The sequence below is a fragment of the Melanerpes formicivorus genome, unplaced genomic scaffold, assembly GCF_026170545.1.
Source record: "Melanerpes formicivorus ecotype bairdi unplaced genomic scaffold, bMelFor1.0.p_v2 SCAF_12, whole genome shotgun sequence".
NCBI classification, from domain to species: domain Eukaryota; kingdom Metazoa; phylum Chordata; class Aves; order Piciformes; family Picidae; genus Melanerpes; species Melanerpes formicivorus.
The window spans coordinates 3583235-3607807 of record NW_027142364.1 but is presented as its reverse complement, the minus strand read 5'-3'; the positions used below and the strand labels follow the sequence as shown (position 1 = coordinate 3607807).

At 48.4% G+C, this 24573-nt stretch overlaps 1 protein-coding gene across 6 annotated transcripts in view; it reads left to right on the top strand.

The window, feature by feature from the left end:
* Positions 1–24573, top strand: part of PLD1 (phospholipase D1) — a 106204-nt gene that overhangs the window by 19981 nt on the left and 61650 nt on the right. For 3 of the 6 annotated variants that reach the window (XM_068145006.1, XM_068145003.1, XM_068145004.1), the window contains one exon: positions 24385–24570. In XM_068145006.1, coding sequence (XP_068001107.1) covers positions 24417–24570 — 154 coding nt within the window. In that variant the 5' untranslated portion in view covers positions 24385–24416. Of the gene's footprint in view, positions 1–1136; positions 1288–2200; positions 2455–24384; positions 24571–24573 lie in introns of those variants that run through there. The other 3 variants (XM_068145007.1, XM_068145002.1, XM_068145005.1) reach the window with 2 other exon arrangements.

Sequence of the window (24573 nt, the reverse complement as noted above, 5' to 3'; positions counted from 1 at the left end):
GCACCAAGTGTTTCATCCAGTCATTGCACTGCCAGAATAGGGTACAGTCTGTCTCTATGTTAGCACTGCCCAAAGTTGGGTTATTTAATCTCATGTAGATTTGAGGACCACAGTTCAGTTGCTCACTCTTAAAAGAAAGAAATAAAAAATCTTTTAAGGAAAAAAATATCCTCACACCCATATTGAAATCCTGCTGAAGAGACAGAAGCAGGGACACTGAATACCCTGGGAAAGTCACCAAGATGTCCCCTGGGTAACTGATAGCTGTGGGCTTGGGAACTGTAGCTCTGCAGACAGGTTCCAGGCATTTTACCAGCATACAAGGAAGCAAGGCTGTGCTGGAGCTGCTCAATGTATGGAGGATTCCTGCTTCTCTGTTTTCCAGTTCAGTGCTTCTATAAGCACAAAAATGTTCTCTCCCTCTTGCTAAAAAATCTCCTTCTTTCCATGTTACTTCCCATATGCCCTTTTTAATATGCAAAAGGCAGACAAGTACTGCTCAGATACAAACAATACGTGGCCATAATTATTAGCTCGTCTGGTGCTAAAAATACCTTTGCGTGTGCACTTCATTCTTTGTTAATTTGCACGGACCTTTTGTTTTTTTCCTCTGGTTCCCCTTGCCAAGTGCAGTTCCTCATCGGTGGTGGTGGCCAGCTCACTGCTCCTTGGTGAAGGGATTTGGCTTCTAGATGAGGAGTGGAGAAGGGGGGGGGCGGGGGAGGGGGAGAAGCTGCGCTCCCGAGTGCGGAGCAAATCACTCGAGTACCTGCACTTGCTGGGCTTCTAAGTTGAAATAGCTACAAAAGCAGATTTTGTCCTCACCGCTAACAGATCGTCTCTTGATGATGACCTTAAAGGTCTTTGCCGACAGAGACAATTGCGTGGTCGTTTGGTTTGTTGTGTGGGGTTTTTTTTCCCCCCTTCTGACCAGAAGTGCCCACCACAGAAGAGCTGGAGAACCCATTCAACCACCCTGCCCTTTCCCTCCACCCTTCCTGTCAGTCTCCCAGTCTTCTCCTTAACTGGTGGGGAGTGGTTTCCCCTTAATTAGCAAGTGCTCATAGGCTGGGGAAGCGGGTGGGCTGGCTTGTGGCTTGCTTTGCTCGTGGGGAGGGAACTGCGCTGGATGCTGGAGCCGAGGGGCCGTGGTCGGGCGGGGCCGGGCTGCGGGGCGGCTCCTGCCTGTGGCTGCTCCGGTTGCGGGGCCAGCGTTTCCTGGGGGCAAAACACGCCTGGTTTGTGTCGGCTAATGCCATGGGACGCCTTCTGCCATGGGGGCTGCAGGTTGGTGGGGAAAGAGTCGGAGTTTGCGGGGTGTTTATTTGCGGAGCGTCTGCTCCCGGCTGCAGGCGGAGGGGGGCTGTGGGATGAGCTTCCCACTCTGTCCCAGTCAGTTGTGGGGTTGGGAGCCTGGTTTTCGGGGGGGGGGCGAAGGGCTGTTTGGGGAGGGAAAAAAGCAATTATTTAAGCACAGGACGCTTATTTTGAAGTTAATCCCCTGCTCTGGCTCTTTGCTGAGGCTGGGCAGCGAACTTTGGCAGCGGGAGGGGTTTGTCAGTCCTCAAGGTCGTACTTGGGATGATTTACTGATTTTTCCGGCTTTGAACTGGGGAGGCTGGGATCCAGCGAGCCCTGCACTGGGCAGGGTCAGCCATGAGAACTATGCAGAAGGGAGTTCGGACTTCGTAGTGTTGTGTTTGTGGGGTGTCTTGGGCTGGTGTGCGTCCAGAGCTGGTGAAACTGTATCTCTGTCCTGTCCCTTTTAGCAGCTGCTGTTTAGGGACACGGGAAAAACCTGAGAGTTTTCTAACACTCTGGCAGCTGGCTGACACAACACACAACCGAGCTGCCGGCTCGACTTGTTGCGATTAAAGCCTTTCTTGCCTGGTGCAGTTTCCCTTGATTTGGTATGATGACCTTTCCTGGCATTGAAGGCTGCTCTCTGGAAATCTTCAGCCCTCAAATGCCCCTGGTTGGGCCTGGGCAAGCTGGTTCAAGCTGGTGCAGCTACGTTGACTTGGGGAGCGTTTCACCCTCACGGGCAGGGCTCTCTGCACACAGCAGGACAATGCCTATTATGTGTCCAGCCCTATGTGATCTTCAGTTCCCTCCTTTAAGTAAATCTTTATAGTGCTTCTGAAGTCAGTAGAGTTATGTGGCTGTTTTGGCATACAAACCTGGTTAAACTGGGTGGATGAAGCTCTGGTAGGTTGACGTTAAGCTGAAGATTGTAAGCAATGGGAGGTCACGGTGAGGCTGGTGTGTCCGTGGCTTCTGGGACAAACGGCCTCTGTTTGTGAAGAGCTTTGTGTTTCGTGGCTGCCTGTGTTTGCAGCTCGGGGTGTGGGAACTCTGTTTCAAGTGTCTTTAATCGCTGAAGAATTTGTATTTGCCTTCCTGTGCTGTTTCTGGCATTCAGTTGCAGTGTGAGCTCATACCGTAGGCTTGCAGGTAACTGGGGAACTGAAGTTTCTGACCACCTTTTCTAGTGGTGCTTGTGAGAGTGTTGGCTCTGTGGTTTGAGTCTCGTGGCCAAATCCTGCCCAGCTTTGCCAGAAGTTGGGAAGCTCTGAATTTAAGCCCTTGGACCCTGGAATACAGTTCCTTCTGCTTGTATTTGCTGTGAATATGCAGAAAGCTGCTTTCCTCAGGGTGAGTGTTAGCATGTGATGCTGAGTGCTGCCCAAGGATGCTGGGATCCCTGACCCTGGATCAGGGGATGGGTGCTGAGCACTGGGGTGGGGTGGCAGCCACCAGCCCCCTTTGTACATCTGCCCTGCACTGAGTTCGCGTGTGGCTGAAAGGTGCCATTTCTTCTGTCCTTTTGCTGTGAGATGTTACTAAACCTGTAAAATCAGGGCTTTTAAACTTCTTTTTTTTTTGGCAGTGGGAAAGTGTTTGGCCTTCCCCAGAGCTGTGGGTTCAGCATGTGGGTGATTTGTGGTGCCAGCATTGTCACGACACCCCCATCACACATCTTTGTGTGGGGTATAGCTGGCTGGTGGTGCTGAGCCACAGCTTGGTCAGAGTGTCCTTGGCATGAGATTTGAGGTTTATCAAAACAGGCTGAGGAAAAGTCCAGATCCATCTGAAAAGACCTGTTAAAATTTACAGGCATCCTGCAGGCTGTGGTTCAGGCATTAGAGGAAAGTTGATGGAGAGATATATCTGTCTAATTCGGGGGGGGGGGGGGGGGTGTGTCAAGGTTTAACTTTCCTACTTGGAGATGATCGAAGGGTCCCACTTAGGTACCAATATGAACATTTAATTTTGTCCAGATACATAAAATCCTAATTTGAGGGGTGTGGTGTTAGAATTATTGAAATTTGGTGTTGAGGATCTGGACTTACTGAGGAAATATTAATAAAGGGACTCTGCTGGGGGTTTTGATGCTCTTTTTGTTTTTGAAAGGCTTGAACTCCTACCAGAAATAATCCTGGTGCTGGCAGGTGTCTCCTGAGCTCTTGCAGCTAGGGAAGGAATCACTGGGATCAGAACTGCAGCTCCTTTAAACTGCTGAAGATACTGTTTTACATATACACATATAAAATTCTAAGTGCTGGGTAGGTAATCTTTGCTGGTGAAATAATTCCATCATGAAGCAGGCTGAAATGCCATGCCTCATCTAGAAGTTTTTACTGCTCTGCTTAATGGCAACAAAGTGTAAAGGCTGGTGTCAGCTTGGCATTGTTATCCCCTGTAATTCACCAAGTGCTCTTTAGACTGCAGGTGTGTCTGCAGCAATGATCCCACGTTTTACAGTGGGTCAGCACTCCAGCAGTGACTTGAGAAACCTCTTCCTTGATGAACTGCTCAGAGAAGTGCAGTTGTCTCCTCTGTCTCTTAGTTGTGAACTGAACTTGGGTTTGTACAGTTATTCCTTCTCTGGTGATTGATTTAAAGTGAATTAGCAAATCTTCAGGGAGAGAAGCTTTGGGGGAATGCAGTTAACTGCTGGTGTTGCCACAGATTTTATTCCCTTGAAATCATAAAGAATATATCAGTTATTAATGTTTATACAGGCTCCTGGATTTATCTTCTCTGTCTTTACCTAACAAACACTCCAAAGGGCAAACTTGGCCTCTGCAATAACCGAAGCTCCTCAGTTCTGCAGCAAGCCTTTGTGCTCTGTTAGAAGCACCCCTTCTGTTGTTGGTGTTGCAAACAGGTGGTTCCTTAATTTAACATTAGCAGGTTATTTAGAACAATAATAATTTAAACATTTGCATGGAAATGAGCGTTGTAGAGCGGCCCTGAGTCTCTGTGTAACAGAGCAGGGGAAGTGCTTTGATTTTTTTCCTTCTGGGTGTTGCTGGAGTGCCTAATGTCAGTAAGCACCTGGCCTTAGCTGAGGATGAGGAGGTTGAGAGCCAACACTTCATGCCTTTTCCTCCTATTGTCTGGCTCACAATTGATGAGGTGTTTTTAACTTGTTTTCACATGCCCCGTATCCTGAAACCACTCCTGCAGGGACCGGAAGAGATTCAGTCATGACTGTGTGTCTGATGGAAGTTGTGGTTGGGTTAATTTCTTTCCCCTCACAAAACCTTGGCCAGCTTGTTTTGTTTTTACCAAACACCAAGTTTTTTTGGTCCTTATTCAGGTGATGCTTCCCATACTTTTTCCACACTCAGATGTGGGATGTGTGAGTAGCTGGCACACAGCCTGAGCTTCTTTGTACCGGGCTGTTGCAGCCAGACCTTGGGCCTGCTGAGCTGCAGGGTGGAGATATGCATTGTATTACATTAGCAATTTAAATTTGTTATCTGTTATTTAAAATACAAATATATACACGTTTAGCCAGGTTCCCCCAGCTCTGTCGCTTACTTTCACAGACCCCTGAGCATCTGCCACATAGTGGCTCTGCATTTGCAGATGTCGTGGAAAGCAGAGGGAGGGAGAGGGAAGGAAAGCTCTATTTACCAGCTTTTCTTTACCAAATTTGCCAGGCTTCTCCCCAGCCTGCTTGGCAGAGAATGTCCAGGGTGACAGGAGGCAGCCATGGCTTTTGGGACAGGGAACGTACACCTTCACCCTGGGTCCTGTGCCTGGGGGAGCCAACAGGAGGGCAATGTGGATTTTCGGATTTATAGGTATACATAAATGTGTGTATACATTTGTCTTCCAGCTTTTTCCTCTGCTCCCATGCAACAAGTGGGAGGTATCTAGGCCCTGGGGTCAGCACCGTGTGCTGTTACCACTGCCCTGTGTGCTTTGTGCATCCCTTGTGCCCACATGCTGTGGTGGCATTTGGTGCTTTTAGTCCATTCTAGAGCCTTAAAGCAGAAACCCACCCAAACCTGGGGGGTTATGTAAGGAAGTGGGAGCGAGGCTGGTGTCTGTCAGACAGCTCGCCTGCGCTGGGGTGCCACGTTCCCCAGGCACCCATCTGCTGGCATGGGGAGTGGGGGAAATGCTGTCTGGAGGCTGCTGCTTCAGCAATGAAGAGCTGGGACCCCGAAAAGGAGCTGGGGCTCTGCCAGGCATACATACAGAATAGCACATACAGAATTAACCAGGTTGGGAAAGACTTTCAACATCAAGTCCAACTTCTCACCCCACACCATCTAATCAACTAAACCATGGCACTGAGTGCCTCATCCAGTCTCTTTTTAAACACCTCCAGTGATGGTGACTCCACCACCTCCCTGGGCATCCCCCCCCCACCCAGCATGTGCTGCCTCCTTGCCAAGGGAGGAAGCCATGCACCCTGGCAGGGAGGGGAGTTTTGCCTCTGAGCATAACAATTTGCAATTTAAAAAACCCCAGCTCCAGCTTGCACAAGTCTAAATAGATAGCAGTGAGGGAAAACTTGTTAAAAAGGGGTCAGAGAAAGGAAGGGAACAACTACCAGGAGGATTTGCTTTGGTGCCGCTCCAGCAGGGAGCGTGGAGTGCTGGGTGACAGCACGGCATGTGGTCAGGATTTACTGCCAGAAAGGGATGCAGGATTTTAATATTGAGATAAGCTTGCTATCTTGAGTTGATTATCAGAGTGTGCATGCTTTGCTGAGAAATTGTGTCCAGGAGTGGAGCTGGGTGGGAATGAAGCTGGCAGTGTCTCTTTGGCACATGCCAGCTTGTCTGTGCCCAGTCGGCACCAAAGCTGCATGCAGCGTTTGCACCTCTGTGCTCTTCAGTTGGTCAGGTTTCTGCAACCTTTTCCCCTTAACAGCTCAACTTTGCACTCTGGGGATGTGGTGCTGACCATCCTGAGCTCCAGCACACAGTGCTTCACCTCTGTCAGGATTTGACAGCAGAGTAGCCAGTTTTGTTTGTGATCTTAGTGCATTAATACTGTCTTCCTGAATCCCTGTGGGTTTTTTTCTGGCAGAGAGGACATGGATAAAATAAGAAATAGCCTTTTTCCCAAACTGATGAACTGGGGAGAAAGGTTGTAATAAGTCAATATAGATAGTGATGGGATGGATGTTTTGCAGAAGAGAAGGAACATCCCTCCATTGGAATAAGCTGCCCAGAGGAGGTAATTGAGTTGCCATCCCTGGAGGTGTTCAAAAGTGTGCAGACATGGCACTACAGGACATGGATTAATGGCCATGGGGATGTTAGGCTGATGGTTGGACTTGATGATCTTAGATATCTTTGATTCTATGATTGCCCACCCTGGGCAAGATAGGATATTGGGAAGATGAAGCCTCAGAGAGGAGGTGCAGAGCAGAGAGCTAGAGAAGATGAAAAACCTCATTGCCACTTGCAGAGTTACTCAAAGGCGAGTGTCTTTTTCCCTGGTTGTGGAGTCCTGTTTAGGCTATACTGACAGCAGTTAATACTCAGAATATTCATGGTATTGGGAGCTAGTTTTCTGCTTTCCACCTCTGTTGGTGGAAGAAGAATTAATTAGTCGTTTCCTTGATCACATTTTTCAGGTCAAGCTGTGAAAGAAGCCTGATTCCTGTCTTTTAATTTCTTCCAGGGCAATGAGCCCTTGTGTGTGCATCCTTCACATGATGGCTTTATTTATTTATTATTATTAAATAAGATAAACCACCTGATAATCCCAGATGCTTTCCTGGGCTCCCCCAGGGCTGGTGGGAGGATCCCAGTGCTCTTCCCCAGCTCTGGGACTGTTTACAGCTCCTTGCTCATGGTCAGGGAAGGTGGTCCAGGCACAGAGGGACTGCTCTTCTCTGGGCTGAGTGTTCCAGCACGCAGAGACAAAAGCCAGTATCAGGCAGACAATGTCCCACAGAGCAGAGCTCTGACAAGCCTCTGTGCAAGTGAGTGATTCACAGCCAGTTGGTGTTTCTAGTTGTCTTGCCATGTGGGAACTTGCTTCTTGGCTCTTCTCCCAGCAGAGTCCTGCCAGTGGCAAGTCCTGGGGCTCCTCTGTGCCACCAGCACTGACACATCACTGAATTGCTTCCCAGAAGCTTCACCTATTCCACCAGCTGGGCTTTTGTGGAGACTTTTTTTAAACTCAGAAATTCTCATTTCTTGTTCTTCCCCTTGGTCTCTGTTCCCACCCTGCCCCAGAACACAGCCCTCATGACCCCATGCTGCCAGCTTCATTGTTCTCAGGTCAGATGCATCTCACAGCATGAGCTTCTCTCAGCATCAGCTGGGCTGACTCCTGCTTGCAGCTTCCACAGATCCCTGGGGTAAAAGCAAGCCATCAAGAGTCATCAGTTGCACATTTCCAACATTTTCAGTAACCTGAGGTGTTGTGGCTCTGCCTAGTACCTTATAGCTGCACTCCACTTGTGGCTAAAGGGCAGCCTCACTTTTTATTTAGGAGAAAATAAGATTTCTGTCTCTCTCAACTTTGACAGTGACACACAAGAGGTAAACCAAATGGATGTCTTAGTTTCATTTTCTCTTTTTCACCAAAATGCAGTTACATGATGCAGGTGACTATTATTCTGTATGTAGAACACAAAGCTGCTTTGCTTGGTGTTCTTGTGGATGTGGTGAGAAGCACTGGTGAGCATTGGGGTCTCCCAGGAAGCTGAGCTGTCCTCTCCCTGTCACAGCTAAAGGGCTACTGAAACCATTTGGAGAGCAGGCAGAGCATCATAGAATCATAGAATTGTCAGGGTTGGAAGGGACCTCAAGGATCATCTAGTTCCAACCCTTCTGCCATGGGCAGGGACGCGTCAGGCATCCAGCCTGGCCTTCAAAACCTCCAGGGATGAGGCTTCTAAGACCTCCCTGGCCAACCTGTGCCAGTGTCTCACCACCCTCATGGTGAAGAGCTTCTTCCTCACATCCAATCTGAATCTCACATCTCAATCTATTGATTTCTAGTTTTGTTCCATTCCCCCTAGTCCTGTCACTACCTAACACCCTAAAAAGTTCTTCTCCAGCTTTCTTGTAGCCCCTCTTAAGATACTGGAAGGCCATAATAAGGTCTCCTTGGAGCCTTCTCTTCTCCAGACTGGACAGCCCAAACTCCCTCAGTCTGTCCTCATAGGAAAAGAGCTCCAGCCCTCTGATCATCCTTGTGGCCCTTCTCTGGACACATTCCAGCACTTCCAGATCCTTCCTGTAAGAGGGGCTCCAGAACTGGATGCAGTGCTCCCAGTGAGGTCTCACCAGAGCAGAATAGAGGGGGAGCATCACCTCCCTCAACCTGCTGGCCATTATAGTCTTTATAGAAATAAATGCATTGGTCTTTAATTCCTTCCCCGCCCCCCCCCAAATGTCTGTTTAAGTAGCTCCCATGAGATGTTCTGAGCTATGTTTTTCCTGAGAGGTTTCCTGCAAATACAATGTATTGTTTTTAATTTTTATTAAAGAAAAAAATAAATCTCTCTTTTCTTTTTCTAAGTGTCCCACCCAGCACTAGGTCTTACCAAGAAAGAATAGTAGATGACTCAGGGTGAAATGCCTGTGGTTTAGACCTGATCCTGCTGAGTTTTGGCAGTAGTTTTGGCAAATGAGCCATTTTGTTCACTGAGAGAAAGAACCAGCAAGATGGGAACTGCTGTCTGAGCCCATTTAGGGTTGGGGTTTTTTTTTTCCCTTTCCTTTTCTTTCCTGAAGCTATTGCTTTTCTTTCTGCCAAACTAATCTTTTTGTAGATGTAGAAAACTGTCTGCAGACACCTTTCCAAGCAGGAGAAGGTCACGGTGCTGGAGGGGAAAAAACAATGTGGGTTGTTTAGCTTGTAGCTGCCAGCTGAGGTCTGGAGGGGTTAAGTTTGCAAGTCGCAACCTTAATGCTTTGATTTCCTCTAGAAATGTCTGGAGAAATACTGTACAGGAGCTGCAGGGTGTCCCTGGCTCTGTCATACCCACATTGTTTCTCATGTGCTGGAAGTCTGGGTGCATGGGCAAGGGAAAGGAGCAAGGAGGCAGCTGAGGCTTGATTTCAATTCAGATGTAAGCATCATCTTTCACTGCCTGCCATCAGGGTACTTCTGTGCCAGCTTGATGGAGCTTTTTTTTTTTCCCCCTCACCCTGTGGGAATGAAGTCAGAGAGGAAATGCATCTGAGGTGTCTGTTTTGTTCTAAGGAAGCTGTCAGTGTGTGTAAATGAGCTTCTTTGCATAGATGTCCTGGTGTTCAGTTGCATTTAAGCAAGAAACTTAGGGGAGTTGTTCTGTTTCTCCAAGTTGCAATTTTCCCCTGAACTTGTATTGGTTTGAGCTGAGTTCAGCAAGTAATGATCTGAAACCTCTGCTGTCATTCCTGAATCATTTGTGAAGGCACACCCAAACTTCTGTAGTTATTTCCTTATCCTTCATTTTGATAATCATAGAATCAATAAGGTTGGAAGAGACCTCAAAGATCATCAAGTCCAACCTGTCACCCAAGACCTCATGCATCAAACACTTCAAAGTACAGCAAAATTGCCTTGTCAGTAGCTCAAGCACCCCGCGTCCTGAATACTGTTATGATCCTGTGGAGGGTCATGTGGAGATCTCATGGGAGTCTCCTCAGGAGGGGCTGATTCACAAAGCCACCTGAAGCCCTCTGTGAAGTCTTGGGGACAATGTTGCCTTTGCCCTCTTGGCTTGGCTCACAGCTTCTCTTAAAATTACCTCTGGGACTTCCCCAGGCTAACTGTTTTCTCCTTCTAAACTAGAAGTTCTCAAATATTTATTTTAGCTGGCCAGGGAGTAGGGAAGTACAGGTTTGGGGAAGCCTTCATGTTCTCCTAGGTCCACAGATGAAGCTATTTGGGAACTGGTGGTAGGTTTCTGGGTGTGAAAGGGAGGCTGAGAGCTGGTGTCTGCCCATGTCAGTGCTTGCTGCTGGCTGTGGCTGAGGATAAGCAGCTGCTTTTGGAAATGCAGTACAGGACCAGGCATGCACCTGCCTGTTGTCTCCTCTGGCACATGTAGTTGCTGGCTTTTGGGGCACGATGCTTCATTGTGTGACGGGGGTGTGGTGTTGGGTGTCCTGGCTCAATGGTGGGAGCTGAGGTCATGGAGCACTGTAACTTTATGGGTAAGCTAAAGAACAGAAGTTGTCCAAGGATGGAGACATCAAATTCATGTGGAGTTTATTAGCCAGAAAGCATAAAACAGCTGCAAAACCATTGTTGGCTGGGTTTTTTAGCAATAATTAGGGAGCTTCAGTTTGGAAAGGTGCTAAATCCAGGTTTGCAGGCAAGGGTGCTGAAGCAGTTAGGACAGTGCAAGTGGCTGCACCATCTCATAGGACAGTAGGTGATAGTGCTCCTGAGGTCATGCAAGATCTCACTGGGACAGGGAAGCAGCAGAGTGCTGGCTGAGGAGCAAAGAGAGGAGCTGTGATGTAACCTTGCTGGAGGTGCACAGTGTGCCACAGCTGCTGCCTTTCCCATGAGCCTGATGTTCATGCCATGCTTTGGGTTTACTAAAGTGCATCCCTGCCGTGTTACAGCTTGGCAGAGGTTAATGTTCAGTGTGCACAGTGCCAGGGTTGGTTCAGGCCACCAGGAAGCATCAGTATGGAGCAACACCAGGACCTTGGTACTGGATGTGGGTCCCAGCTGTGTGCTGCACTTGGGGCTTTAGATAAGAGCAACAAAAGCAGCAGCAAAACCTTGGTGGTCACTGCAGTTACTGTTCTTGAAGCTGGTGGTACCCTGGGGAAGTCCCTCTGGGAGATGAGCCTGTGCCTTGGCTACTGCTGCACAGGAGCATTCAGAATTCACTGTGGTGCTCCAACGTGACCTTCAGCTCATGCCAGCTGAGTTTTCCTCCCAGTGCCAATTTTTTGAGGAGTTCCACTAAAACAACAGCAAAACAAAAAAGGCAAGAGAATAGAAATGGCATTTTATTAAAGCAGTGAACTGTTAGTAAAAATATATGGCCTCAAATCCCTGTTGCTGTGATACCCACAGGAATGTCTCCTTTCTTTGAGAAGGGTCAAGAAAAAGTTAGCACATTTATGTGCTTTTGCATGTAGTTTTTATCAGCAGGAGGAAAAAGAAAATCATATTCCCACTTAACAGAAACTGGGCAGTAAGCAGCAAGGTTGCAGCTGTAGCAGGGACCTCCAGAGGTGCACCTGCCCAGAAGTTGTGGAGATTTCTTCTCTGTGCACTTTTGAAACGCACCTGGACATATTCCTGTACCACCTGATCTAGGTATAGCTGCATTAGCACTAGATCTCCAGGGGTCCTGTCCAACCACTGCTGTGGTGGGTTAAAATTATTCCCCCCAGAATAAAATTGCCAGACCAGCTCAGTTGAAAGCAAGTGAAGCTGTACCATAGAATCAACAAGGTTGGAACCATAGGACCAACAAGGTTGGAACCGACCTCAAAGATCATCAAGTCCAACCTATTACCCAAGACCTCATGGCTACTAAACCATGGCACCAAGTGCCATGTCTAATCCCCTCTTGAACACCTCCAGGGACAAGGACTCCACCACCTCCCTGGGCAGCACATTCCAATGGCTAACAACTCTCTCTCTGAAGAACTTTCTCCTCACCTCAAGCCTAAACTTCCCCTGGCACAGCTTAAGACTGTGTCCTCTTGTTTTGGTGCTGATTGCCTGGAACAAACCCCTACCTGGCTACAACCTCCCTTGAGGTAGTTGTAGAGAGCAATAAGGTCTCCCCTGAGCCACCTCTTCTCCAGGCTACGCAACCCCCCAGCTCCCTCAGCCTCGCTTCACAGGGCTTGTGCTTGAGACCTCATTGCCCTTCTCAGGACACGTTCAAGAGTCTCAATGTCCTTCTTAAATTGAGAGGCCCAGAACTGGACACAATACTCAAGGTGTGGCCTAACCAGTGCTGAGTACAGGGGCAGAATGACCTCCCTGCTCCTGCTAGCCACACTATTTCTGATGCAGGCCAGGATGCCATTAGCCTTCTTGGCCACCTGGGCACTCTGTTAGAAATGGACTAAAATCTAGAATCATGAAGTGCAATGAATATGTACAAAACATGCTATATTTATACATGCATACACGTACATATTTACAGTTTATAAACAGCACAAGAGCCCACCCTGGACAAAACCAGGGAGTTACCTGTAGCTTGCCACCTTGAGTCTCTTCCCCCATCCTTGTGCAAGGGAAAAGAGAGCAAGAGCAGAGAGTAGCTTGTTGGTACTTAGGCACAAGAAGAATGCAGCCAAGGTCAGCAATAGCCAAGCAAAAAAGCACCAGCTAGTGTCTGCTAGAGCGAAGAAACCAAAACGGGAGCTAGTTTATATAACTAACTTCATGATAGGTATCAGCCCAAGGGGATTATTCTAGACCTTATCATTGTTTTTCTTTTTCTTCCCATGGTAATTTATATGCTTTCTACCATGTTCTACTCAGTCTGTGGAAAGTTTTCCCAGGCATCAGCCTAAAAATGCCACCCCTACTGTTCTGTTAGTCTGTCTCTGCTCTCTGCCTTGCTACAGAGTGGCCACCACCTGTGCAGGGAGCAGGGCTGGGGAGAAGTGGCTGAGGGATCCCAAATCCCTTCTCGAGTGCCGGCTGCAGAGCTTCCCCCGGCTCAGCTTGGCTGGTGGGAGTTATGTGAAGATCTGTTTGCATTTGTCAGCTGCCACCTTAGCCTGCTGTGGGACTAAGGTGCTGGCTTGCTTTCCGGCTTGCCCACTCTCACCGGCCAGAATTCCCTGCGGAAATGCAGCTTGGCAGGTGGTGGTCACTGGAGCAGACATGCTTGGGGGGTGGATGCCAGCATAACAGTAATGTGCAGGGTATCAGGCTGTAGGCATCTATGTTTAGAGCATGAAAATATGTCCTGTGTTTGTGTGACTTGTTCACCTAGACATGAGCAGCAGTGATGCTTTCTGTCCCACCAGTGCTGTGGTGGCCACCTCTGATCATTGTGGAGATGGTTGCTGCAAGAGTCCTCTATGTCATGCTATGCCCTGGCAAGCTGCTTGCTTACAGCATTTTATCTAAATCTTTCATAGTCTCTGCCTTGTGCCAAGCTCTTTGTGTCAGTCCTCTGAAGTGCTGCATCCTTTGACCTTCCTGCCATTTGTGCTTTTTGAAACAAACTTTTCCCAGTCCCTCTTTTCCCTCATCTCAGGTTTCCTTTGGCCACTCCCTGCTGTGAGGTTTTGGGATGCTGAGAGGGTTCTGATATCCAGGGTGTTGTCACCTGGTTCCCTTTGTCTGGAGCTGCAGGGTGGTAGTGAGCCTCTGAGAGGGGATTATCCAGTGCTGGAGGCTCTGGATATCTTCTCTTCTGGCTCTCAAGGCTCTTATGTGCAGTGCTTCTGGGTTTAGGGGTACAGAATGTGTGCCATGATGACATCAGAGTCATAGAATGGTTTGGGTTGGAATGAACTTTTAATTTCATCTGGAACAACTCCCCTCTGGTCAGCAGGGACATCTTTAACTAGGTCAGGTTGCTCAGACCCTCAAACAACCTCACCTAGAATGTTTTCAAGGATGGAGCTTTTACCACCTCTCTGGGCAACCTGGACCACTGTTTCATCACTCTCAGAATAAAAAATGCCTTCCTTCTGTCTAGTCTACATCTCCTTCTTTTAGTTTAAAACCATCACCTCTTTTCCTGTCACAACAATCCTTCTTAAAATGAGTGGAAGGTTCATGGTGATCCAGGGATTGAGCACAGCTCCCTGGAAGATGCCCAGCACAAGGGGTGAGTGCTGGACTTAAATACTGTCATCCATGCCTGAAGAATGCAGAGCATGGATGAGTATGGGAAGGGCTGGTATTCATGACTGATAAATACCTAACAATCAGCTTCCTGCAGTAGCCTGGGAAGCAGGGCTGTGCTCTGGGCTTGCTGCTGGGCAAGGGGGAGCAGGGCTGTGCTCTGGGGGTGCTGCTGGGCAAGGGGGAGCAGGAGCCAGGGCAGCCAGCCCATCAGTGTGAGGTCAGCAGCCACTGCTAAGCTCTGGATGTTGATGTTTTCCTTACTCTCTTCTGTAAAGCAAACTAAATGAGTCCTTGGGAAGCTCCTGATGCTTAGGCTGGTCCTGGGTGTGGGGAAAAATGCAGCTCAGAGGGGTTTCCTGACTGCAGTAGCGGCTTAGTCACCACCTTATGAGGGTGCTGCCTGCCATGCCCAGTGCCTTACCTCATCCTTTCCCCTGACCTGCCTTTCTGTTGCCTTTTTTTCCAGCATGAATGCTGTGGGATAGACACTGCAGAAACCAGTGTGGGGGCAGAAGGGGCTCTGCCCTAGTGCAACAAGGACTTCCATAGATTTCCCTGTTGTTTCCAGGCAATCCCAGTTTGCCTGCTTGCTGTAAACAGGGCATGTGGATTCCTATGACTTAGCTTTTCCTCCAGGCAGGCTCGTGGTGTGGCAGTAAGCCTCACGTGGAAAAGGACCACGGAAATCAATAAAGGAGCCTTGTGCTGCAGTCATTCATGTGGGAAGCAGGAATTGGTTCCTGTTTTCAGAAGTATTGCCATTAAATGTAGGAACTTTGTAAGAACAACTGGTTTGGGAACTGTTAAAATTGAGTGTTATCAGGATTGGGCCAGAGATAAAAACATTTAGGTCAGGATGATGGCTGAATCTGATGTTTCCTTGGATTCATGTATCAGGTCTCATCAAGCTCAGATCTTTCCAGGGTGAAAGCAATGCTTTGGTTCCTACTCAAGGCTTGTTTTGTGTGTTTTAAAATACAAGCCCTAAGAAGGGCTGATTTTCAGAAGATGTCTCCCATGTGCTGTGCTGCACTGCTTACTTGTTCATGTGGCCAAATGGCTTCCATGACTTGAACTTAAGAACAGGATTAAGTCATTGCTGAGCATTTTTGGCCCCCACATGTCTTTTAATTTCACACTTGGGAAATGTAATGTGCTACCTCCAAGAGCCCTTGGATTTTGAGTCAGAAGTAGGGGGGAGAATACTGAAAAAGTAAAAATGGTGTGTGTTTTGCTCTCTAGGAGTATGTGGTTTTCCTGGGCTGGAAAAGCAGGACCCTCTTTGCTGGTGCTGGCAGGGACCTCAAGCCTGGGAGACATTTCTCTGCTGCTTGGTGCAGGTCTGACACCTGTCAAGGCCTGTGGAAGGAAGGTGTGCCAGGGTATAAATCTGGGGCTGGTGACAAGCCTGGCTTCTCCTGGGGCATGCAAGTAACTCCTCAGAAAGGGTTCTTGTCAGCTGAGGGTATTTCTTCATGAGGGAGCTATCCAAAACTAATTTTAGGTTTCAAATATGATGAAATAGGAAATATTTATGTGGAAAAGATTGATCACCACCAGGCAGGGCAAATAGCTGTTGAGGGCATCATGCGTAGGACTTCCTTGGCATCTTATCTGGGCTCTTGGTGTCTCTATGGTTCCCAGGCTCCTGGCAGCAGCAGGAGGAGAGAGAAAATTCATGGCTCAAGTCTTTTGGCTTTTGTTTTGTTGTTTCTTTTTTTTTTTTTGCTTTAATGCCATCTCACTGCCCTCTTCTAGCTCAGGCCTGTCCATTTTGCTTCATGCAAGCACAAAGGCTGATGTGGGTCCTGCCACAGGCTCTGCCTGCAGGACAAAACCAAGTATGGGAACAGAGGTTGCTTGTCACAGCCCTTGTCAAAAGGTCACTGTACTAGGAGAGATGTCATGAGAACAGGAATGAGGGCAATTTTCAGTGATTATGGTGTTTCTAGCTGTGAGGGTGAGAGTTCATGCAGAGATTCAAACCCTGGGAGGCATCAGCAGGAAATGCATGTTTTCCTTGGATGTATTTTCTCTTCCCCCCTCCCTTCTTTCCCGAATGAAGGCATTCTTGGTTTCCCAGCTCGGTGTGGTGCTCACCAGCAGCATAACCTCATTAAGCAGTAGTGATTATCTGAGCTTCTCAATGCATGCAAGAGAATAAACTTGGTCTGGCCAAACTTTAGGTAGTCTGTGCTATTACCAGCTACATACGTTTTCAGATGGGGGCAGCTTGTCTTCAACACAACTGTTCATGAATATTTACTGAAACAGGCATTTTTCTGCCTTCCAGTTTCAGAATAGAATACAGAATGCAGAATTAACCAGGTTGGAAAAGACCTTCGAGATCATCAAGTCCAACCTATCACCCAGCACCATCTAATCAACTAAACCATGGCACTGAGTGCCCCATCCAGTCTCTTATTAAACACTTGCAGTGGTGGTGACTCCACCACCTCCCTGGGCAGTCCATTCCAATGGCCAGTCTCTTTCTGTGAAGAGTTTCCTCCTAACATCCAGCCTAAACCTCCCCTGGTGCAGCTTAAGACTCTGTCCTCTCATTCTGTCACAGGTTGCCTGCAAAAAGAGACCAATCCCCATCTGGCTGCAACCTCCCTTCAGGTAGTTGTAGAGAGCAATAAGGTCTCCCCTGAGCCTCCTCTTCTCCAGGCTAAGCAACCCCAGCTCCCTCAGCTGCTCCTCACAGGACTTGTGTTCCAAACCCCTCCCCAGTTTTGTTACCCTTCTCTGGACATGTTCCAGCAACTCAGCATCTTTCCTAAATTTAGGGGCCCAGAACTGGACACAGGACTCAAGGTGTGGCCTAACCAGTGCTGAGTACAGGGGCAGAATGAAATGCCATGCCTTGAAAGCTCTCCTTGTATTGTCCTATGCAACAAGCAGAAAATCAGTTTTCTTTAGCAAAGGCTGAGGTTGTCATATGATTCCCTAAGTCGTAACTTAGGGTTAAAGCTTAACCAAAATGGCAAATCACAGAATGTGATGGCAGGCTTGCAGAGTCGTAGGGTTGAGCTAGGGGTTTTGCAATACATTCACAAGGATTCAGGAATTTCATCTATTTAATTATTTTTTTTCAATAGTTATTTTTCCTGTAGTCAGAACTTTAAGTTTTGGTGCAGTCCCTGTTTCCAGCAGGATGAGGAAGGTGATTCTCCTGCTCTGCTCTTGTGAGACACCACCTGCAGCACTGCATATACTTCTGGTCCTCACAGTGTAAGAGGGACATGAAACTGTTGGAGCAGGTCCAGAGGAGGGCCATGAAGATGATCAGAGGTCTGGAGCACCTCCTCTATGGGGACAGGCTGAGAGAATTAGGATGTTTCAGCCTGGAGAAGAGAAGGCTGCAGGGAGACCTTAGAGCAGCTTTCTAATAGTTTCATAGTTTCATAGTTTCATTCAGGGTTGGAAGGGACCACAAGGATCATCTAGTTCCAACCCCCCTGCCATGGGCAGGGACACCCCACACTAGATCAGGCTGGACAGAGCCTCATCCAGCCTGCTCTTAAACACCCCCAGGGACGGGGCCTCGACCACCTCCCTGGACAACCCATTCCAGGGTTTCACCACTCTCATGGTGAAGAACCTCCTCCTCACATCCAGCCTGAATCTCCCCACCTCCAGCTTCATTCCATTCCCCCTAGTCCTATCACTACCTGAGATCCTGAGAAGTCCTTCCCCAGCCTTCCTGTAGGCCCCCTTCAGATACTGGAAGGCCACAATTAGGTCACCTCGGAGCCTTCTCTTCTGCAGACTGAACAGCCCCAACTCCTTCAGTCTGCCCTCATAGGAGAGGTGCTCCAGCCCTCTGATCATCCTTGTGGCCCTTCTCTGGACACGTTCCAGCACCTCCACATCCCTCTTGTAATAGGGGCTCCAGAACTGGACACAGTACTCCAGGTGGGGTCTCACCAGGGCTGAGTAGAGGGGGAGGATCACCTCCCTCGACCTGCTAGCCACACTTCTCCTGATGCAGCCCAGGATCTGATTGGCTTTGCGGGCTGCAAGTGCACGTTGAGAGCTCATGTTGAGCTTTTTGTCCACCAGCACGCCCAAGTCTCTCTCCTCAGGGCTATCCTCCAGCCAGTCACTGCCCAGCCTGTATTTGTGCCTGGGATTGCCTCGACCCAGATGCAGGACCCTGCACTTGCTCTTATTGAACTTCATGAGGTTGGCCTGTGCCCACCTCTCCAGCCTGTCAAGGCCCCTCTGGATGGCCTCCCTTCCCTCCAGCGTGTCTGCTGCACCACACAGCTTGGTGTCATCAGCAAACTTGCTGAGGGTGCACTCAATGCCACTGTCCATGTCCCCCACAAAGATGTTGAATAAGATAGGTCCCAGGACTGATCCCTGAGGGACTCCACTTGTCACTGGCCTCCACTGGGACATGGAGCCATTGACAGCCCCTCTTTGGGTGCGGCCATCAAGCCAGTTCCTTATCCATCTAGTGGTCCACCAATCAAACCCATGTGTCACCAGTTTGGAGACCAGGATGTGGTGCGGGACAGTGTCGAAGGCTTTGCTCAGCTCCAGGTAAACGACATCAGTTGCTTGCCCCTCATCTATTAATTTTGTCACCTGCTCATAGAAGGCCACCAGGTTGGTCAGGCAGGATTTGCCCTTGGCAAAGCCATGCTGACTGTTCCCAATCACCTCTTCACTATTCTTTTGAGCGAGTACTATTCTTTTGAGCGAGTAATGCCTGAAGGGAGTCTACAAGAATGCTGGGAAGGAGCTTTTTACAAGGGCTTGTAGTGATAGGACAAGAGGGAATGGATTGAAGCTTGAGAAGGTTCAGACTGGTTAGGAGGAAGAAACTCTTTACAGTGACGGTGGTCAAACACTGGAAGAGGTTGCCCAAAGAGGTCATGGATGCTCTCTCCCTGGAGGTGTTGAAGGCCAGGCTGGATGAGGCCTTTAGTGACCTGCTCTAGTGGAAGGTATCCCTGCCCATGGAAGGGGGTTGCAATCAGATGATCTTCAAGGTCTCTTCCAACCCAAATCATTCTATGGATCTGTGAATCTATGAATGCATTTTACCAGTTCAAGAGTCCTGTGTGCTGTGGGGCTCAGTCTGGCAAAGGGAGACAGAGAGCTTGAGCTGAGAGGAAATAATGTGAAAACTGGGCTGGATGTAGGTGGTGTCAGCAGTGTTTGTGGGGGAGTTGAGTATTGTGGGTGAGTTTTTATTTCTTCTGTCAATTCTTTCCTATCTCCTTTCTCCTTTGTTCATTCTTTCCAAAGTTTGCCACTGGCTTTTCTTTTTTTTCCCATTGGATTTTCCTCCTTGCTGCTCTTTCTAGGCAGATTTTGAGCTAGGTACATTCAGAGCAGCACCTTCTCTCTCTTAATACACAGGTCACTGCCAGCCACTGTTCCAGGTTTGGGTACATGGGTGCTGGAGGTCTCTGGAGGAATCTGTGGGCAGCTGTTCCTCCTCCCATGCCTCTGGAAGGTCAGTATAGGTAGTTTGACATTATGGACCTCCAACCCTGGGGACTGCAGACCCCTCCTCAGACAGTCCTTGGTCATCAGATGGGGCTTTTCTCCCTAGCTTTTGCTTTTAACCTGAAGGTCAGAACAATTACTTCATCAGTTCTTCTCACAGCAGTCTTCTACAGGCTTGCAGGCTGCTCTCACATTGCCTTCACATTTCTTCCTCCTCTCAGTGCTGGCGCTATGCTCTCATGGGTTTAGTGCTTTAGATGTGACTCTTCCTATCTGCCCTTTTGGCTTGCAGGCTGAAGCCCTGTTTGTGCATTTCAGCATGGCTTTTGCCTTTGGGTTGCTTGTTCCTAACCCACTAAAGCTCCAGTCTGTGTTTTATTGGTTTTGCTTTGGTTGGTTGGGGGTTTCATTTTGTTTGTTTGTTTTTTCATTTGTTTGGGTGGGGTTTGGTTTGGTTGGGGTTTTTTTTCATTTGCTTGTATGTTTTTGTTTTGGTTGGATTTTTGTTGTTGTTTGGGTGGGTTGGTTGGTTGGTTTTGGGTTTTTTTGTAACAAACTGCTATTTATTTCCTGTCCTGGGTGGCAACAGCTGAAAACCAAAATGCAGTGTTTGTTGCTAATAGATGTCAGGCTCTTTCCACCCTCTTGCAATTTACCTGTATCATTTATGGTCTTTCTTTCACATAATTGCAGCCTCCAAGGCTAACAATATCAGCAAGTTCTAAAAGCCTGTTCTCTAGTCCATCATTAGTGCAAGCAGCAAGTGGCACTGGATAGACAGGGCCTTCTGGATTCAACCCCTTTTTTGCTGCTGAATCACAGGTAACTCTGCTTGGCACCCGTTTGCACCCAGCCTGTTGCAGATTAACCTGGGTGCATTCCTCAGCCTGCCTGTGGGAATGTAGAGTGTCTGCATGGAAACTCTGGCCAAGAGGTTAAGTAGCTCTTAGGAGGCAGAGCTTGATAATGCAATCTGCAGAAACTTTCAGAGGGATATGAGATGTCTTTCCACCTGACCCTGGTGCTGCCCTCCCTGCCTGAACTGGTTTTGCCCTGTGCTCTTTGACTGTGCTCTGGTGGGATGCTCAGCTGTTGCCTGGGTTCATAGGGCTTCTGGTAGGGCCAAGGGCAAGTCACATTCTCCCTCTCAAGCCTCTTACTCTAATTTTGACATGGAGGAATCTTGCTGCTGAGGCTGACTTGGGTCCAGCTGAGGACTTTTCTGTGCCAGCTGTGTGAAAATAGCTTGAGTTTTAAAAAGAAATAAAAGAATGAAAACAAGTCCTGAGTTCTGCAGCCCTGCTGTGCTCCTCATCAAGTCTTTGCATACACTAGTTAATTGTTCAGCCATTAACTGCCTGCATTGATTAATGTGATGAGAGGAGCCTGGCTGTACCTGGCACTGCGTGGAGGGGAGGAGGAGGAGGATGCACATCCTTTCCATCTTGGCTCCTGTCTGTGGGCTCTTCCTCCAGCCCGTGGGGATGTGGTGTTTGTCTGTTGGTTTGCTTCAAGTGTGAGTGTTGGCACAGCATGTACAAAGTGCTTTGGGGTTTGTGTTCTCTGACCATGCAAACCTCCTCTTTTGGAAAGCGCATTAAGTTTCCATGGAGCAGGAGCATCTCTTCAGCCTGAAAAAAAAACCCCAAACCAACAAACAACTCCTCCATCCCAAAGTGTGGTTTCTTTCTCAATGTCAATACAGACAGAAGAATTACAAAGCAAGATGCTGCCTTATTTCCAGCTCGAGGTACCCAAAAAAATACTTTACTTGGAGTGCTGACTGGGAAAGAAAATAGGATTTTGTGTGTGTCAGAGCAGAGTGGGGCAGCTCTGAACTGCCCCCTGCCACCCCCCAGGGCTACTGGGGAAAGCCTGATAGCGTGACCTTCCTCCAGGGAATGCTGTCTCTGTCTGCCTGCTTTCTAGGGAGAAAGTCAGACATCTGAAGGCAGGCTATATGTGGTGGAGTGACTTCATTGCTAGAAGGAAACAAAACCCTATGGTATGCTCAGAATGAAGTTTCCTGTGGTGTGTTGCTAGCAGTAGGTAAATGTAAAGCTTCTGTCAGCAAGGTCTGGCTTTCCACCTCACCCGGTCAGGGTGGTGTGGGGCAGTGCTGGTGCTGAACTCTGGCTGCAGGGAGGCTGTGCAAACTGGTTAGAGCTGGGAGTGACATCAGTGACTTCATTGTCCCATGGTTCAATGTGACTCCATCTGCAAGGAGGTATGCCAGCCGCCCTTCCCAGACAAGGGGAATGAGGTACCCAGGAGTAGATGACTGTGGGTCTGTGTTGGAGTCATTCAGATCTCATGCCAGCCTAGAAAACCCCAGTCTGGTCCTAACATCTGTGCTGTGGTGGCTTTCCCAGCCACTGGTGAAAGATGGCAGAGCCATCATCAAGACCCTTGGAGCCCTCACACTCCAGCTGAAGCTGTTGATTCTGCATTTACTTTGGTGTAAGGGAAGAGATCTACCCAGTTTTTCTTGATTCACGTCTGTGTGCAAATAGATTTCTTCCTTTCTCTGAAGGCAGCTGATTTTTGACAATGTTTTGGGGCTTACATGATACCAGCCTTATGTAGTAATAAAATTATGTGCTTGCTTCAAGAGGAAACAATAATAAAGAATGTTCTTTCAGAAGTAGCCAAACAGATGACTTATTAAAACGGTAGATTAGTTCCAAATTTTGACAGAGCCAGCTTTCTTGAGTGAGAATAATTGCAGTGTTCTTTGCAGAATTGAACATCAGAAATGTCACCATTTTTTTCTTAAAAATCCCTCCCCCCCACAAAAAAAAAAAAAAAAAAAAAAAAAGAAAATGGAAAAAACCCAAACACACCCAAAAAAACCCCAAACCACCACCATGCAAGGCTGGGGAGAGGCCTCGAGCACAAGCCCTATTAGGAGAGGCTGAGGGAGCTGGGATTGTTTAGCCTGGAGAAGAGGAGGCTCAGGGGAGACATTATTGCTGTCTACAACTACCTGAAATGAGATTGTAGCCAGGAGGGGGTTGGTCTCTTCCCCCAGGCAACCAGCACCAGAACAAGAGGACACAGTCTCAAGCTGTGCCAGAGGAAGTTTAGGCTCGAGGTGAGGAGAGAGTTCTTCACAGAGAGTTGTTAGGCATTGCAATGTGCTGCCCAGGGAGGTGGTGGAGTCACCATCCCTGGAGGTGTTCAAGAGGGGATTGGACATGGCACTTGGTGCCATGGTTTAGTAGTCATGAGGTGTTGGCTGACAGGTTGGACTTGATGATCTTTGAGGTCTCTTCCAACCTTATTGATTCTATGATAAGAAAAACCCCAAACAAATAATCATTCTCTCATGTAATGTAAAAGCTTTCATGACTATAAATGGGGCATATTTCCATTGGTTTCTGTAAAATGTGGCCTCTTTTTCCCATCCATATTTTTTTCAAGTGTAGCTGTCAAGCCATGAGATTTATTGCAGAGCAGAACAAAGATTGAAGAGACATTTTTATCATGGAGATGCCCAGGAGTTGCACCTTGGCTCTGTGTAGGGACCAGCAGCTGGGTCTGTGGCCCTAGGGTGAGTTGTGGAGCCTGGAGAAGGAGGAGGAAGCAGCTCTGAAGTATTCATGAGTACTGAAAGCTTGTGCTCATATCTTGACTTCTCTTTTTTTTTTTCTGCCCTTTTTTGTTGTTGATTTGGTTTGGCTTATTGGCTGTTTGTTTTCCGTATTTTTTTTGTGCTGCTTCCTTCCCCGTTTTTGTCTGACTCAGGCTTCGAGCATGGGTGGAGATAAAGGTGGGAAGTCTTGTAGTCATCAGTGCCCAAACATCTCCAAGTGCTGCTGGCTCACTGCCCAGAGTAGGCAACAGCCTTCCTACCACCACTGCACCCATCCTGAAGGCATCCTGAGCTGGTCCCCTGCAGCCATGTGGGCTGCAGAAGGGGTGTGAGCTGCCTGGGGGGGGGGGGTTGTTGGAGGGGGGTGAGCTCAAGGATGAGCTGTAGCACCCATCCATGTTGCTCCCAGGCTTTCCAGGGGCTTTGGGGTGCCCCAACCCTGCTTTGCTTCCCGGATAGGAGCCTTTGTGGGTGGAACTTTTTCAGCCTGCTGAGATGATGGAGCTGTGAGAGAGCACAAGAGATGTGGCGCTTGGTGCCATGGTTCAGTAGTCATGAGGTCTTGGGTGACAGGTTGGACTTGATGATCTTTGAGGTCTTTTCCAACCTTATTGATTCTATATGCAGCTGCTATAGGTAGCTGTGTGAGAAACAGAGGATATGTTAGCAATGCCAGGATTTTATAATCACTGTCTCAATCAAAGAGTAACACTTGAATACCTGCTGATTTTCTGAGTGAGCTTTTCCTTGAGGCAGCCCAACCTGGCGAGTGGGAAGCATCCTGTGAATTAAGTTCAGGATTTGGTCAGGCTTTAACACAGTTTGTGCTTCTTCTGGTGCATGATCCTTATTACAGAGCTAACTGAGGTGATCAGGCATGTTGCTGCAGAAGCTTCCTTGCTCTTTGAAATCATTATGGGAAGGGACTCTTAAGCCACAGCCAGACGCCTGCTGGGTGTTTTAGCTGGCAAGGGGAACCTTAGGTATCTCCTATTTTAAGGTACAAGCAGAGTATGAGTCCTGTGGTCACCAGCATCAGGAGACATTTCCTCTTGTAGCCTGAAGCTGCCTATGCTGTTCCACTGCTCTGGGCAGTGGTTTTCTGGAGCTGCAGTGCTGGGTGATTTGTGTATCATGAGAGTTGAAAATGAATATGGATAAGGGGCTGGAGGGAAGTTTGGCCTACACACTGCCAGGGGCTTCTCTTGACTCTGCTGTGCTTAGGTGCTGTGGAAGAGGTGATGACAGCCCTGCTCCTTCCTCTTCCCCAGTGCCCTGTGACTCCGGAGGGTAGGTCCCTGAGATGTCACTGAGAGCTGAGAGCCATGCAGCTACATCGACGCTGAAGAGGATTGCTGCAGACATGAGCAACATCATCGAGAGCCTGGACACCAGGGAGCTCCACTTTGAGGGGGAGGAGGTTGACTCAGAGGTGCTAAATGACCCCAAAGGCGTGGGTA